Source organism: Rhineura floridana, chromosome 3 (assembly GCF_030035675.1).
Source record: "Rhineura floridana isolate rRhiFlo1 chromosome 3, rRhiFlo1.hap2, whole genome shotgun sequence".
NCBI lineage: Eukaryota > Metazoa > Chordata > Lepidosauria > Squamata > Rhineuridae > Rhineura > Rhineura floridana.
Window position 1 is genome coordinate 38,399,036 of NC_084482.1, and position 13,215 is coordinate 38,412,250.

The 13,215-nt window shown below is 40.2% G+C and overlaps 1 protein-coding gene across 2 annotated transcripts in view; it reads left to right on the forward strand.

Annotated features, from left to right (window-relative positions):
- The window catches only part of SUZ12 (SUZ12 polycomb repressive complex 2 subunit), a 39,280-nt gene that overhangs the window by 12,493 nt on the left and 13,572 nt on the right, over positions 1-13,215 (forward strand). For both annotated transcript variants that reach the window (XM_061615343.1, XM_061615342.1), the window contains 4 exons: positions 1,614-1,663; positions 3,202-3,287; positions 7,397-7,628; positions 12,579-12,681. In XM_061615343.1, coding sequence (XP_061471327.1) covers positions 1,614-1,663; positions 3,202-3,287; positions 7,397-7,628; positions 12,579-12,681 — 471 coding nt within the window. The remainder of the gene's footprint in view (positions 1-1,613; positions 1,664-3,201; positions 3,288-7,396; positions 7,629-12,578; positions 12,682-13,215) is intronic.

Sequence of the window (13,215 nt, forward strand, 5' to 3'; positions counted from 1 at the left end):
CTTGCGTGAAGTATTACCCGAACAATCCTGTGATCCTGAATAAATGGTCTGTCTTTGTGTATTTGCATATCTGTAAGAGAAGACAGGCAGAACATTAATTCACAACTGACCCCTCCTGTCTCCAAATAAAATTCTGTGGATTATCCTCCTATATTGTATAAAAGCTCTGTGTGCTTATAAATCAGTATGTGGTGTTGGTCATCTGTTAGGAACCTAGGAAGCTGCCTTATACTGAGTCAGACCATTGGTCCATCTTGCTCAGTTATGTCTACACTGACTGGTAATGGCTCTTCAAGGTTTCAGTCAGGGAGTCTTTCTAGTCCTGTCTGGAGATTCCAGGGATTGAACCCAAGAAATAACCTGGTTTAAATTAGTTTGTTATGATTAAATGCTGAAGTTATTGAACAAATATATAAATACGTAATTTGGAGTCAGATTGAAATTGTGAAAATTGCAAGAACACATCTGTCTTATGAAAGGTTTTATTTCCTAGGCAGCAAAAGCCATTTCAAATATAATGGTCATGTAGTGCATATGAAAATTTCAGTCTTGGGTGAGTTTTAGAAAAGGAGACCCAAAATAGTGCTGAAAGCACTGTGCACTGAAAGCCTTAATTAGCAAGTTAAGATGAACAATCAACCTTATTTTTGTGCCACTTTTCCATTTAAAAATGCTGAAACAGATAACTAAGGTTATACAATTAAAAACTAATTTAAAACATAACCAAGAAAAAGTTTAAAATCCCACCTTGGCACATTACTATTAAGATACCATGTAATCAATTAAAATGCATCTCCAAAGTGCGCTGGAAGAAATACATTTTCACCATCTATCAAAATATAAATAGCAATGGAGTCAGATCATGCCCTCCTGGGGGCATGTTCTGTAACTGATGCTACTGCAGAAAAGGCCCTGTTCCTTACCTACCCACCATGCTTGCATTGGCAAATGGATGCAGAGCAGAGATCAGAGATGGTTCTTAACTGTAATCCTTGCTTTAGGGTGTTAAAGGTCAAAACCAGCACTTTGAATTGGGTCTTGGAACAGATTTGATAACCAATAAAGATAGGAGATGAATTGCATGGTTTTACAACGTGGCAGCTCAATTTTGAATGAATTTAAATTTCTAAACTGTTTAAAAAGGCAGCTTCATGTAGAGTGCATTAACTTAATATAACCTGGATATACGTATTGCATGATTTAACGAAACTAGGTTAGAAAAGAAAAGGTGTAGATGATGTACTAACTGAAGCTGGTAGAAGGCACTCTGCCTGACTACCCAGAATCAGTGCCAGGTCCAGGAGCACCTCAAGGGCAAATCTGATTCTTAAAAAATCTGTACACCTAATCTCAGTTCAGTAGACCCTTCAGTCAACTACTTCTGTTTTTCTGGAGTAAGTTGATCTTGGGTCATTACAGGACAAAGGTTAGGAACTGAACATAAGAAGTTCAGTGGGTGTTTTTAACAGGTGCTCAAACGTTGCTTGTGGTATTTATGTTTTAGCAGGTAATGTGTAACATGAATATAAATTACTTTATTAAATGTGCATAGATGCCTAAAGAGTTAATGTCTTGTATACAAGAGTAAACTCTACTTTGTTTTCTTAATTTAGTTTGTCTGCTCATCTGCAACTCACTTTTACTGGTTTCTTCCATAAAAATGGTATGTATTTCACCTTGCACTTTTTCTTTCAATGCCATTAACAAGATACTGTTAGCATACAGAGTCATGGCGTAAGGCTAAGACAGTATAAACACCAAGTGCCTTCTTGCTTCATTGACCAATTAATTCTAACCCCCTGCTTTCCAGCGCAGTAGTAAAATGTTAGACAGATCTATTGATTCATTGGCTATAACATTTGAGGTTTTCAGGTGATAAGCTTAAACTATTTTACATAAAATATGCAATGCATGTATAGAATATTAATTATAGATCTTAATAAGAAACATATATTGGAACTGCTGTTCACAGGTTTGTAAAGACATGCTTTTCTTACCTGTTACTGAGTTTGAGTTGAGTACTGAGCTGCTATTGAAAGAAGAACATACATATGGAAATAATGCAGTTATGATATATAATACTTTGTCTAAATCTGTGGAAATGGAATTTTTCTTTAAGTATTAGTTACAGCGCGGGCTTTATTATTTGATTTATATCCTGCCCTTCCTCCCAGTAGGAGCCCAGCAGGAGCTAATTATGACTGACTTGAATAGTATCTCGTAAAGTTTTATAGTATGCAATATTTTGGGGTGATGAGAAGAAATAACTTTTGTACAATCTGATTTACTGGTAATATATAAACTATGTACTGTTAGATGAAAACAGTTCTCCTGTGTTAACAGCAAAGACAACTAAAAATAGCAATGAAAATGAACTGTGCTAGAGGCAAGACATATTTAAATTTTAGTGCTGTAATTCCAGTGGGATATGTGCAGGCAGACACCAGTAAAACCTGGCCTAATCTGTTGAATGGTATTTAATAGTCAGGAAGTGTGTCCTCAGTTGAGATCTACTTGTCTATGAAAATGGCAAAAATTGTCTTGTACTGCAGATTACTATTTGCTAGCTCCCCTAAGTGAACAGCAGTTGCATGGTTGGCATCAGATTTGAAGATGCCCTGGGCAGTGCCCTCCTGGGGTGCCTCATGCTTCCCTCATCAGGACAGGAATCACTTTTGGAAAAAATGTTACTGATGTGGCAAGTTATGAAGGACCAGACTAGGCAAAGCTGCTGCCTGCCATCTTTATTTCCCTAGAATGTATCTGGGCCTAGTAGTGGCTGCAGACCCACCTGACCTGGTATAGTGCTGGGCTGGGTACTGTTGCCCTAGTTAACAACTTGAAAAAGAAATGGATATATCAGGGATCAATGTTGACCCTGTCATTTGTCCCACCATGTGGAAATTGATTGGACCTGAGTAGTTGCCTCAGTATGTACAGTTGAGAGTCAAAGTGCACTTGTCCATCCAACTTTTCAGTTATCTCCCTCTCTCCCACCCACCCCCAGTCCTGGGGAAATGGGTACAACGCTATAAGTGCTGTGCATAAGGCTCTATATTTAAAAGGCCAGTAATACGTTAAAGCAAAAGGACAGCACCTATCCTGACAGATAGCGTACACTGTGTATAGTTTACCTGGGCTGTACTGGAATAGAATTCTTTTTTCAGAATGTTCAAATAATTTCCCCTTGGGTTCTTTTAGATAAGCCATTGCAAAACTCAGAAAATGAACAAAGTTCTGTAACTCTGGAAGTACTGCTTGTAAAAGTTTGCCACAAGAAACGAAAGGTAAGTTTAGGAGTGGTTTAGCAATACCAGGAGAAAGCAGAATTTAACTATCTATACCTGGTAGCGTTTTAAAAAATATGTAAATATTTATTGTTAATGACAATATACAAAGGTGTTAAATACAATGCAATACAATAGTACTTATCTTCCATATTATATCAAAATCTCACAATGTCATCATGCTGAAGTTTTGCTTGGCCACAGATAGGTGGCTCTGTGAACTACAGTGAGGCAAAAAGTGGTGGATGGGTGACCCAGGTGGGCCTTGGAGGGATAGCCAAAATAGGCTGCAACTGTCTCCCAGCTGAGCTAGCTCCTCAGCCTGTCAGCCATGGGGCCCTTGCATCTGGGAACCAGATCCCCAGGTCGACCAGTGCTGCTTTTGGCCATGTTCGTCCTCAGCCAGTTTCAGGATTCACTGCTTCTGCTGCCCAGCAATTAAGATGAAGAGTTGGTCTGGCAGGAGGAGCAGCTCAGGAAAGTGGAACATGACCAAAAGCGGTGGCCAGTCAGCCTGGTAATGTGCTGCTGCAACTGCCACTGGCTGCCTTTCTCCTTCCTGCACTGCTCCTCCTGCCAGACCAACTCTTTATGCTAATTGTCCTGTCAGCAGCAGCTTAAGGTGGAAATGAGAAGGTCTGTTGGGATCCTCCCTGCCCTTCTTCTTTGCACCTCTGACATAGAAGTGGGGGGAGGATCATAAACACCTTGTTGTGAACTCTAAGGAGAGGTGAGTGATTTCAGTGAGGAGGTTAGGTGGTGGGATGCATGAGTAAAATGAGCATGGGCAGCAGCCCCTAGTTAGAGAAATACCAAAAATTTGTTTATAAATTGTAGCAATCATTTAAATATTTCTACAAATCCTGAAGAAAAATGTGTCTAAATCCTCATTTTCTAGGTTACTATTTTATCTACTCTTCCTACTTTTAAACTTCCCCAACAAAGAATATTGGTTCACCAAGTCTTTCATTTTGTTGTTGCAATAAGAAATAAGCAAAATCCATTTCTTTATAAAATAAATTTATTCGTTGTTTACCCTCTCTTACTTTAACCAGATTTGTTAACTTCATCATACACATTCCAGACTTTTGACTGACCAAGCATCTATAGAAGGGGGATGGTGCTTTTCTAGTTTTGAAGTATTATCATTCTTACTGCTATTAGCAAATGAGTAGTCATTTCTGTGTCATCTTCTGGTATGCTGGCCTTGAGATAACCAAATAATAATACTTTGGGAGCTCATGGCCTAAAATATTTTTTACTTTTGTTAGTACAGAATTCCAGAATATCTTATCGTTGTACCTGTCCACATAATGTGGATACCTAGTAAAGTTTTATAGCTTGTGGACAATAGGGCTGTTAAAACTAGAATGCTGTTCTTTCAGAGGGTATTAATTCCCCCCCCCCCCAAAAAAAAAACATTGACTTGCCTTTTGTTATAGTTACAAATAGGGGCTGTTCTTCATTTCCCTTTAGAGTTTTGGACAAATCTGGGAAGGCATTTTGGGTGAAAACCTGAAAAGGGAGGTGTCAAGTGATTCAGAGTGGGGGCCAGAACTGTTCAGGGAGGTTATAATTAAGGAAGGCTTCTTTCCTCTATTTTGTCCCCCCTCCAAAATCACAGCACTAACTGATACCTTAATAACATCTAATATTGTAGATTGTTTTAAGTAAAGTTAATTTGCCTAGACTCAAGAGTCAGGTAATATGATATTGAGCTCTCCACTAACAGGAAGAGATACATAAAACAATATAAAAAGTATTAGTTATTTGGACCCACGGGTTTTCAGAAGAATTCTGTAAAAATTGGGTGGGCTCCAGATTTGTCTTTCCATGAAAAGAACTCCTTTCAGTAGTAGAAGAGACTGGATGCTATAGGAATTTCCCTTTCCCTAGTAATACCTACAGCCAGGGCCGGCTCCAGGCATATGGTGGCCCTTGGGCATCAGCTTGCCCTGGCCCCCCGGTGGGTGGGTGTGTGTGCGTGCGCGCACAGGCCCCCCACGGCCCTCTACCTGTCTAGTCTTTACCATTGCCCTTAATGAAGATGGCGGCCACGGTTTCCCTAAGGGGAATAAAGCCTCCGCCGCCATCTTTGTTGATGGCACACGTGCGTGCTATGCGTGCACATCTCTGCCATCAACTAAGATGGCGGCAGTACCTTAGGGAAGCTGCGGCCGCCACCTTCATTAAGGGCAATGCTAAAAAGCCGGCTGGCAGGTAAGTGGGGAGCATGGGGGGGCACGGATCGTGGAAGTGGAGCGGAGGGCCCCTCGGGCCAGTGCCCAACCTGGCCGCCCTTTAGAACCGGCCCTGCCTACAGCCCCAAGCATTGCAACCTATGCTATTCCAGAAGGTCCTTAATCCCTTGGAGCAGGTTTTCTGGGGGTTGAAGGGTAAAACTGAAAACTGTCTCTCCTGCTTCCTCCAGCAGAAGAGTCCTGTGTGCAAAATTCCTAGTGTATAAAATGAGTGACTAGCTGTGGCTGTTGCTGAACTATAATTCCCACCAGCCCCCACCAGCAAACCCAATGACAAGGGATGATAGGAGCTGTAGTTCAGTAACATCTGATTAGCCACTCCGGCATAAAAGTTTTAGTACCACCTTTTGACTTCTCTATTCAATGAATATGTTAAAAATAATCAATTACTAAAGAGCTGGAAAGAAACTAAAATAATCCTGATACGTAAACTAGAAAAAGCTGGGCTGGAAGTGTGTAAGAGTCTTCAGGTAGCAGTGTCCAGACTTTGCTCTCTGCCTGCATTTCTTGCTCTAGAGTGGGAAAGGCCAGCAAGGGATCAGTTTGGCCAGGTGTGGCCAAGGATTCTCATGGCTGCTAAACAGTTCCCAGCTTTTCTCTAACTTTCGAGTTGGTGGCGTTTGCCTGTAGCTTCAAAGTTAGAAGAAAGGCGAGCTGCTCTTTATGCTCCCCAGAGGGTGGCACAACACATGGCGTAACTAGTGGATTTTTTGAAGCCTGCTTAGACTCATTTCACTTCTAAATCAAGATTATTAAAACTTCATCGCAGTCTACTAAATTTTAAAAAATACGTAAGGATCAGACAGATTTTGCCTTTAATAATAGATAAAGGAGTCCTTTCACTTTAATACTTTATGGCATAGAAACAAATAATGATGTGTCATTCCTATGCAGGCTTACTACTTTGTCTTTTAGATTTAGACTACTTCAATGTGATTTATGAAGCAGTTGCTAGGTTTTAGGAAAAAATGCTTTCTAGTAAAATTTTTATTTAAGACTAATCCCGTGAAGCGTGTTAACTCATTGCCAGTGCTAGATCATTGGTCTTCAGCAAATGGAGTGGGACCCACATGTGGGTCACAGGCTAATCTCTGGTGGTACTGTTGCCACTACCATTTTGTTTTGTGAGGAAGAGGGACCCCCTCTTCCTCTTAAACCTTGAAGACTGAGCAAACTGCTAGTGTGATGTTCGCCAACTCCCATTGGCCTAGAAAGAGAGGAGGTTGTATAGAGCAGTACATGTTCAGAAGGAAAAGTGTACCAACAGGCAGCAGCTGCCTTTCAGCTAAAATGGAGTCTGTCCCCTTTCCAGATTTGAGTTGCTCCTGTGTTTGCAGATTAGTGCTCCAAGTGCATCCCTCCTTTTTGCAAGTTGAAAATCAGTGGTTTTAGCCAGTAGGTTGTTTTGATTGAAAAGGTGGTTTGATTATTCTGCATGTACTGTGTTCCTGTGTCTCAGTATTGCAGATATTCTGAGCTACACTCAATCTTCCAAACTTGTTGGAGAATAATATGCTTTTTTGTGTCCTGGTTTCAAGGGAAAGTGAAAACCACTTTGACAGCTAAGACAAAAGCCTTAAAGACTTGTACTTGTAGCTTTATTTGTTAAATCTGAATCAACCAACTGTATTAAAGAAAAATTAAAATTAGTATTCTAGTATATGCTTTGCTGAGCTGGTCTTGTTTGAGTATAGTTGGATTGATAAGCATTTAAGTTCTAGTAATAACATGTTCCATCATCTTATTTATCAACATTTTTAAAAGGGTCTTCATTTAACCTCATAAGCATTTCTGCTTTCCCTTTTCAGATACTGAGAAATATTAAACAAATGTATTTTATGTCTACAGGATGTTAGTTGTCCAATAAGGCAAGTACCTACTGGTAAAAAGCAGGTACCGTTGAATCCAGACCTCAACCAAATGAAACCAGGCAACTTTCCATCACTTGCAGTTTCCAGCAATGAATTTGAACCCAGTAACAGCCATATGGTGAAGTCTTACTCATTATTATTTAGAGTAACTCGTCCAGGAAGAAGAGAATTTAATGGGATGATAAATGGTGAAACTAATGAAAACATTGGTAAGCATGTTAAGAACTTATTTATTTAGTCATTCCATCTAGTGAGTAGATTAGCTGCTTAAAAGAAAAGGATAGAGCATGTTCTTGAATGTGTGGATGTTCATTGCCTAATAGTTCAGTCCTGTACTCAACAGTTTTGCTAGCTGTGGGGTGTTAGGATGAGACAGAATGTTCCTGACAACACTGCTGCTGCTGTAGACATGTCCATGGAAATGCCTCCATGCACTGCAGAAAGGCTTTGGTGAAGTTGTGGGTGGCACAGGGGAAGAGCACATCTGTGCCTGCCTCTAGCCTCTCTCATTCCATGGATAAATCTACACCAGGTCAGAAGCATGGTGTAAGTAATTTCCCTCCCATTAATAATAATAATTTAGAAATTGCTCCCTTTCCTACTTCCTGAGCTGGAAACTGTTTGAATGCCACACTGGCATAACTATGGCACTACCACCACTCCAGCTGCAATGTGTGTATAGGATTTTAAGAATGCACTCTGCAAGAACATTAATGTCTGGGTTTGAACATGAATTTTTATCACATTAGAAGGAGTTTCCAATTTTTAGGTGCTCTTGGAGGATTCCTAATTGATCCTGATTTTAATAAAATAATATTTACAAAGTGCCTTTGTGCCACAGTGATTGAGTCAAACAGAAAAAACCCTGCCGCAAGCTTATAGTCCACAAGACCAAGAGGAAACGTAAAAAGACTCAAGTATAATTGATGACTTTGCATAATTTTTGAAATTATTGTATCATTTGTTGGAATGCCAGCTGCTTTTTTGGGACAGAAGACAGGGTACAAAGAAACACTGAAATGAAACATCCTTCTGACACAATCCCACAGATCTTTTAGGGTTTGCTGCCATTGTTGACAGTGTAGAGTGAAACTCTATATGGTCTCGAGAGGGTTGAGTACCCCTGTATCTAAATAGTTAGAGTGCTTTCAGGTTTGCTATAAACCTGCTGTGCCCAAGACACCCTAATTACTCACTAGTCTGCAAATGGGAAATCTTGGATATATCCCTTGAATTGGAGGTCTTCAAATGTAGCCTCCAATTGGTAAAAGTACCTTGCTATCATTGAATGGTCAATGTTTGAGACATGGTACGCCTTATAATAGAGGTCAGCACTGAGTAGGCTACAGTATAGGACTGAGTGTTGGATTCTAGGGATTGCGTTTTTCTTTCACATTGCTTGCATCAAGAAGCTGAATTGGATTTCCATTAGCAGCCAGAAATGTGTGGTGTTGCAAAATGCAAGCTGAATTGACTTGTGTTTATAAAAGGCCAGTTTCTGGCTCTAGTCCCAACCAATTTCTGGTCAACTGCATTCTGGTGATTTCTAATTAGAGGGTTTACTGCTGTTGGGAATAATGAGAAGTCAAAACCTTTCCTGGGATGGGGGCCTTCCATACACCCAATAATACAGAAGTAGGCAACCATTTTTCTGATCAAAGATTACATGGGTGGGGCTACCCCCTTTGTCTCTGCTGCACTCATGAAATTAAGTCAAGGAACATAGGTTGTCATCCCCTATAATGCATTGTGTATTTTCCAGTGTGCATTGGAGCCACTATGTCCACAAGGAATTTGGACATTTATTTAAATACAACAAATGTTTATAGTATTTTTTAAAGCTCAAGGTAATCCTAACTCCTTGACTTCTTATGTCCATTTACTAAAAATATGGTTTTGCTCAAATTAGTTTTGATTTTATATCTGAATCATCATGGACCTCATTACATTTCTTGCTCCTCTGTCCCTGCGCCTAGATTCAAGTCATTTGCTGAATAGCAGGACACATAAGGGATATAATATCTCTTTGTGTTCTACTCTTTAAGATCTGCTTAGTGGATGAGGTGTTTTTATTGTGTTGCGCTTTTGAAGACCCTGATACTGGCTGAGCTGGTGCAGTAGCTTGGAATATTTAGCTGCTCAGGAAACTAAACAGTTTATAATCCAATTTTTACAAAGAAAGGGAAAATTGTTAGTGTAGCTGGGATTAAAATTTCACACAGACTAATAATTGGAAACATAGACCCTTGGAACTCAGAGAGATGAAGGGACATAGAGCCTGATGGAAGGATTTGGAGTATGCAATGTACTGAAGATGAACTTGAAAAAGAATAAGTAGAGTAAGAGGCCTGGAAAAGGAAAGAGGAGACAGGAAATCAAAGCAAGAAGGAGCTTAAAGAAGTTCTGAAAACTTCACAGTTAAGATGAAAGATTGCATGCTATGGGTTAGTTGAGCGGAGAGAAGAGGGTGAGGGAGCTAAAAGTGGGGGAAATTGGCTTTGGCTTGAAAATCCTTGAAAAGCAAGGATTGAAGAAAATTGAGTGATAAAGAAATGCTTTTGAAGAAAGGGTGAGCCAAGTAGGAATATGGGGGAAATACACAAAACCTAAAAACTGGAGGGACTGTGTACTGATAACAGGACGTGGACAGGCATCAGAGGGGCCAAACAAGGCATAGAAGATCAACCCCGTGTGATGGCACCTCAGCTGCCCCCTGGTTCCTGTGGTGTGTGGGGGAAAGGAGTACCCCTCTGCTTGCCAACCCTTCCCTTTAGACCTTTCTGTTGCCATCAGGTGAAAGAGTTATTATAGCCTGGCTGCCTTTCACCAAACAGCCTAAAACCTGCCTTGTGTCACCCCAAGAACAACTTGAAAGCACCATGACACTTTGCTTAAGAGTGGGTAGTGTATAAAGGAGAACATAAGGTTTTAATGAAACAAAGAATAGTGTGCTAAGCAGATTTTTAAAAGATTGTATTTAGGGAAAGGGTTTTACATAGGAAAAGTTACAGAAAACCAGCATATCCCACCCATGAAGCAAGAGAACAAATAAGCACAGAGATACACAAACCATTTTTTCTCTAGTTACAAACCATCATGATTCTTTTGTCTGCTGAGATCACACCTTGATCTAACTCTCAAAGCCAGTTCCTGGCAGATAAAGCCTGGGGCTAGTGACTCCAATCTGCAAAACCTCAAGGATATACTTGGGATCTTTGCCCAACAGCAGGATAGATTTATATTTCTAGCTAATACAAAAAAATCTATATACTATAATATAAAAACAATCTGTTTCCTTCACACCCTGACTGGAGATTTTCCAGATGTGACATCCTACCACCACTGCAGCATTGCGACCTGGGAACCTAATTAGGCAGCAAGTGTCAAAAAGTAGAGTGGTATCTGAATTCCACACTAACACAGATGCTACAGTCTTGTGGGACAAAGAAATGCAACCATTACAGCATTGAAAGTCAGACAAAAGGGGTTCTAGGTTGGCATCAGTCTGTTCTTCGTTAAACCTCCAGTTCAGAGAAACCTATAGCCACCATAAGCGAGGGAAAAGCCCTCTTCATATATTTGAACCAAGGTAGGATGAATGCATAAATGGAGGAAGAGAGGGTCATGTCATGTCTTCTGTCCTAGACCTTGATCTGAACTTAGAGATCAGGGTCTGCGATGGTAGACATGATGTCGCTTCCTCCTACTGATAATTCTTTGTGAGATTCAAGCATGAAAAGATAGTGGCAGCTGAGGATCAGGTTAATATCCAATTCTTTGGGGTCAGATAAATCCTTGTTTCACCAGGCGACTCTGCGTAATCCAGCTCCTCATCTAAACAGTTGGGTCTGTCACCCCCATTCAGTAAGATGGTGTCCTGGCACATCAAACACATGCCTTGGCTTACTAGCAGGGGTGTAGTCGTACAGAGTCTCAGAGGGTCTTAGACCCTTTACTTCTATTGGGAGCAGTTTCCCAGCAGCGTCTCTATGTCTCCAGCATCCTGTGAGCCAATCGGCATGAAAAGGGAATGTGTTAGCCACTGAGAAGCGTCTTCTGACGTGTTTCCTTGACCCTGCTGATTGGAGCCAATCAGAGTGAAAGGTGAGTCAGACACTGAGAAGACTCTTCTCAGTAGCTAACTCTCCCTATTTGTGCTTATTGGCTCCTAGAGATGTCTGTTGTGGGGGAAGGCATTGACAGCAGGAACTCAACAGCAAGAAAGGAAGAGAGGGTGTGGCTATGACTAAAACAAGGAACCCTGCATTTCTGAATTTGCTGCTACACAACTGTTTACTAGCCAGCACTTCTTTGTTCTCACCAATTCCTTTCCTATCTCCCATGTCCTTGGGCCTGTGCAGAGGGCTTGAGGGGAGAGGCACAGGTTTTTCTTTATACTGTGGTATAAGGAAAGTGAGAAACAGTGGGAGAAGACTTCTGCTGTTCTTAACCTTGCCCAGACTCTGGCGCATATGAGAACTTGAGGGGGAGGGGACGTGTGCATCACACTGAGTGTCATTCCCAGGAGCAGTCATGAGTGTTTTGTAGATAGATACCTCCTGGCAAGTGAAGTAGTTAACTCTGTTACTTCTAGGCTGTAGTTTTGCTGGACTCATGTCATGGGCAGTCCTGTTTAGAATTTGGAGGACTGTATAGAAATTATTTGGACTCTTTAATAATCATCATCCTATTTGTTCAGCTACAAAATCAGAAGGGAATGAAACAAACTTTCCAATCATTTTTTAAAGAGCATTTTTATTGGTTTTCAAAGGTATGTATACAATATTATCCATGAGTAGTACAGACAATATGAAAACCATTTCATAATATACATAACATAACAAAACTTTCCAACCATGTTTGTGTTGATCTAAAACTAGGAAGATAGGAGCCTGTCTTACACCAAGTCAGAGCATTGGTCCATCTAGCTCAGTAATGTCGACATAAATTAGTAGTAGCTCTCCAGGGTTTCATACAGGTCTTCCTCGGTTACACAGGGGATTGAACAAGAAAGAGACATCTTGCTTGTCTAAAATTCTATACTATCATTAAAAATCAAACCTCATTAAATCTAGTGACTCTAGTACTGAACAGTTATACCAGCAGATTTGTGTATGTTTATCCCCTGCAACTAGAATGTTTGCTGTGTTTAAATGCAGATGTTAATGAGGAGCTTCCAGCTAGAAGAAAACGCAATTCTTCCAACCGTGAAGATGGGGAAAAGACTTTTGTAGCACAAATGACTGTATTTGATAAAAACAGGTAATATTTTTAAAGAAGGGGCATCTGCCTGAGCATGTGCTTCTAACTGTAAACAGTATTGAAATTTCATTTTAATCTTTTAAATGTCTTCTGCTAAGTGAGTGCTTTATGTCTGCTTGACACTGGAGGCCTGGAGGATGAATAATTTTCTTTGTTTTACTGTAATGGTAATGGTTCCTTCTGTTTTTATTGTTTTTTACCTGCTCCTCAAACTGGCAAAACCAAAAGAGATGCTAGGTTCTTTACAATTTAGCAGCTTGTAGCTCCATATGTAAAAAACAATTGAACATAAATTCAATTTGAGATTGTCTGGACAAACTGTACTTTTAATATACCAAACATGATAATATTATGGCAAATTAGGTTTTACATAGTACATTTTACATTCCTAAAGTAACAACATGACTTGATGGGTAAAGGGCAAAAAATAATAAAAAATAGAGTTATTACATATATAAAAGATGCTGAAAGTCTAAAGCTTGTGATCTGACCATGACAAGGGACTGTTGTTAATATCCCCTGCTTTCAGATCAC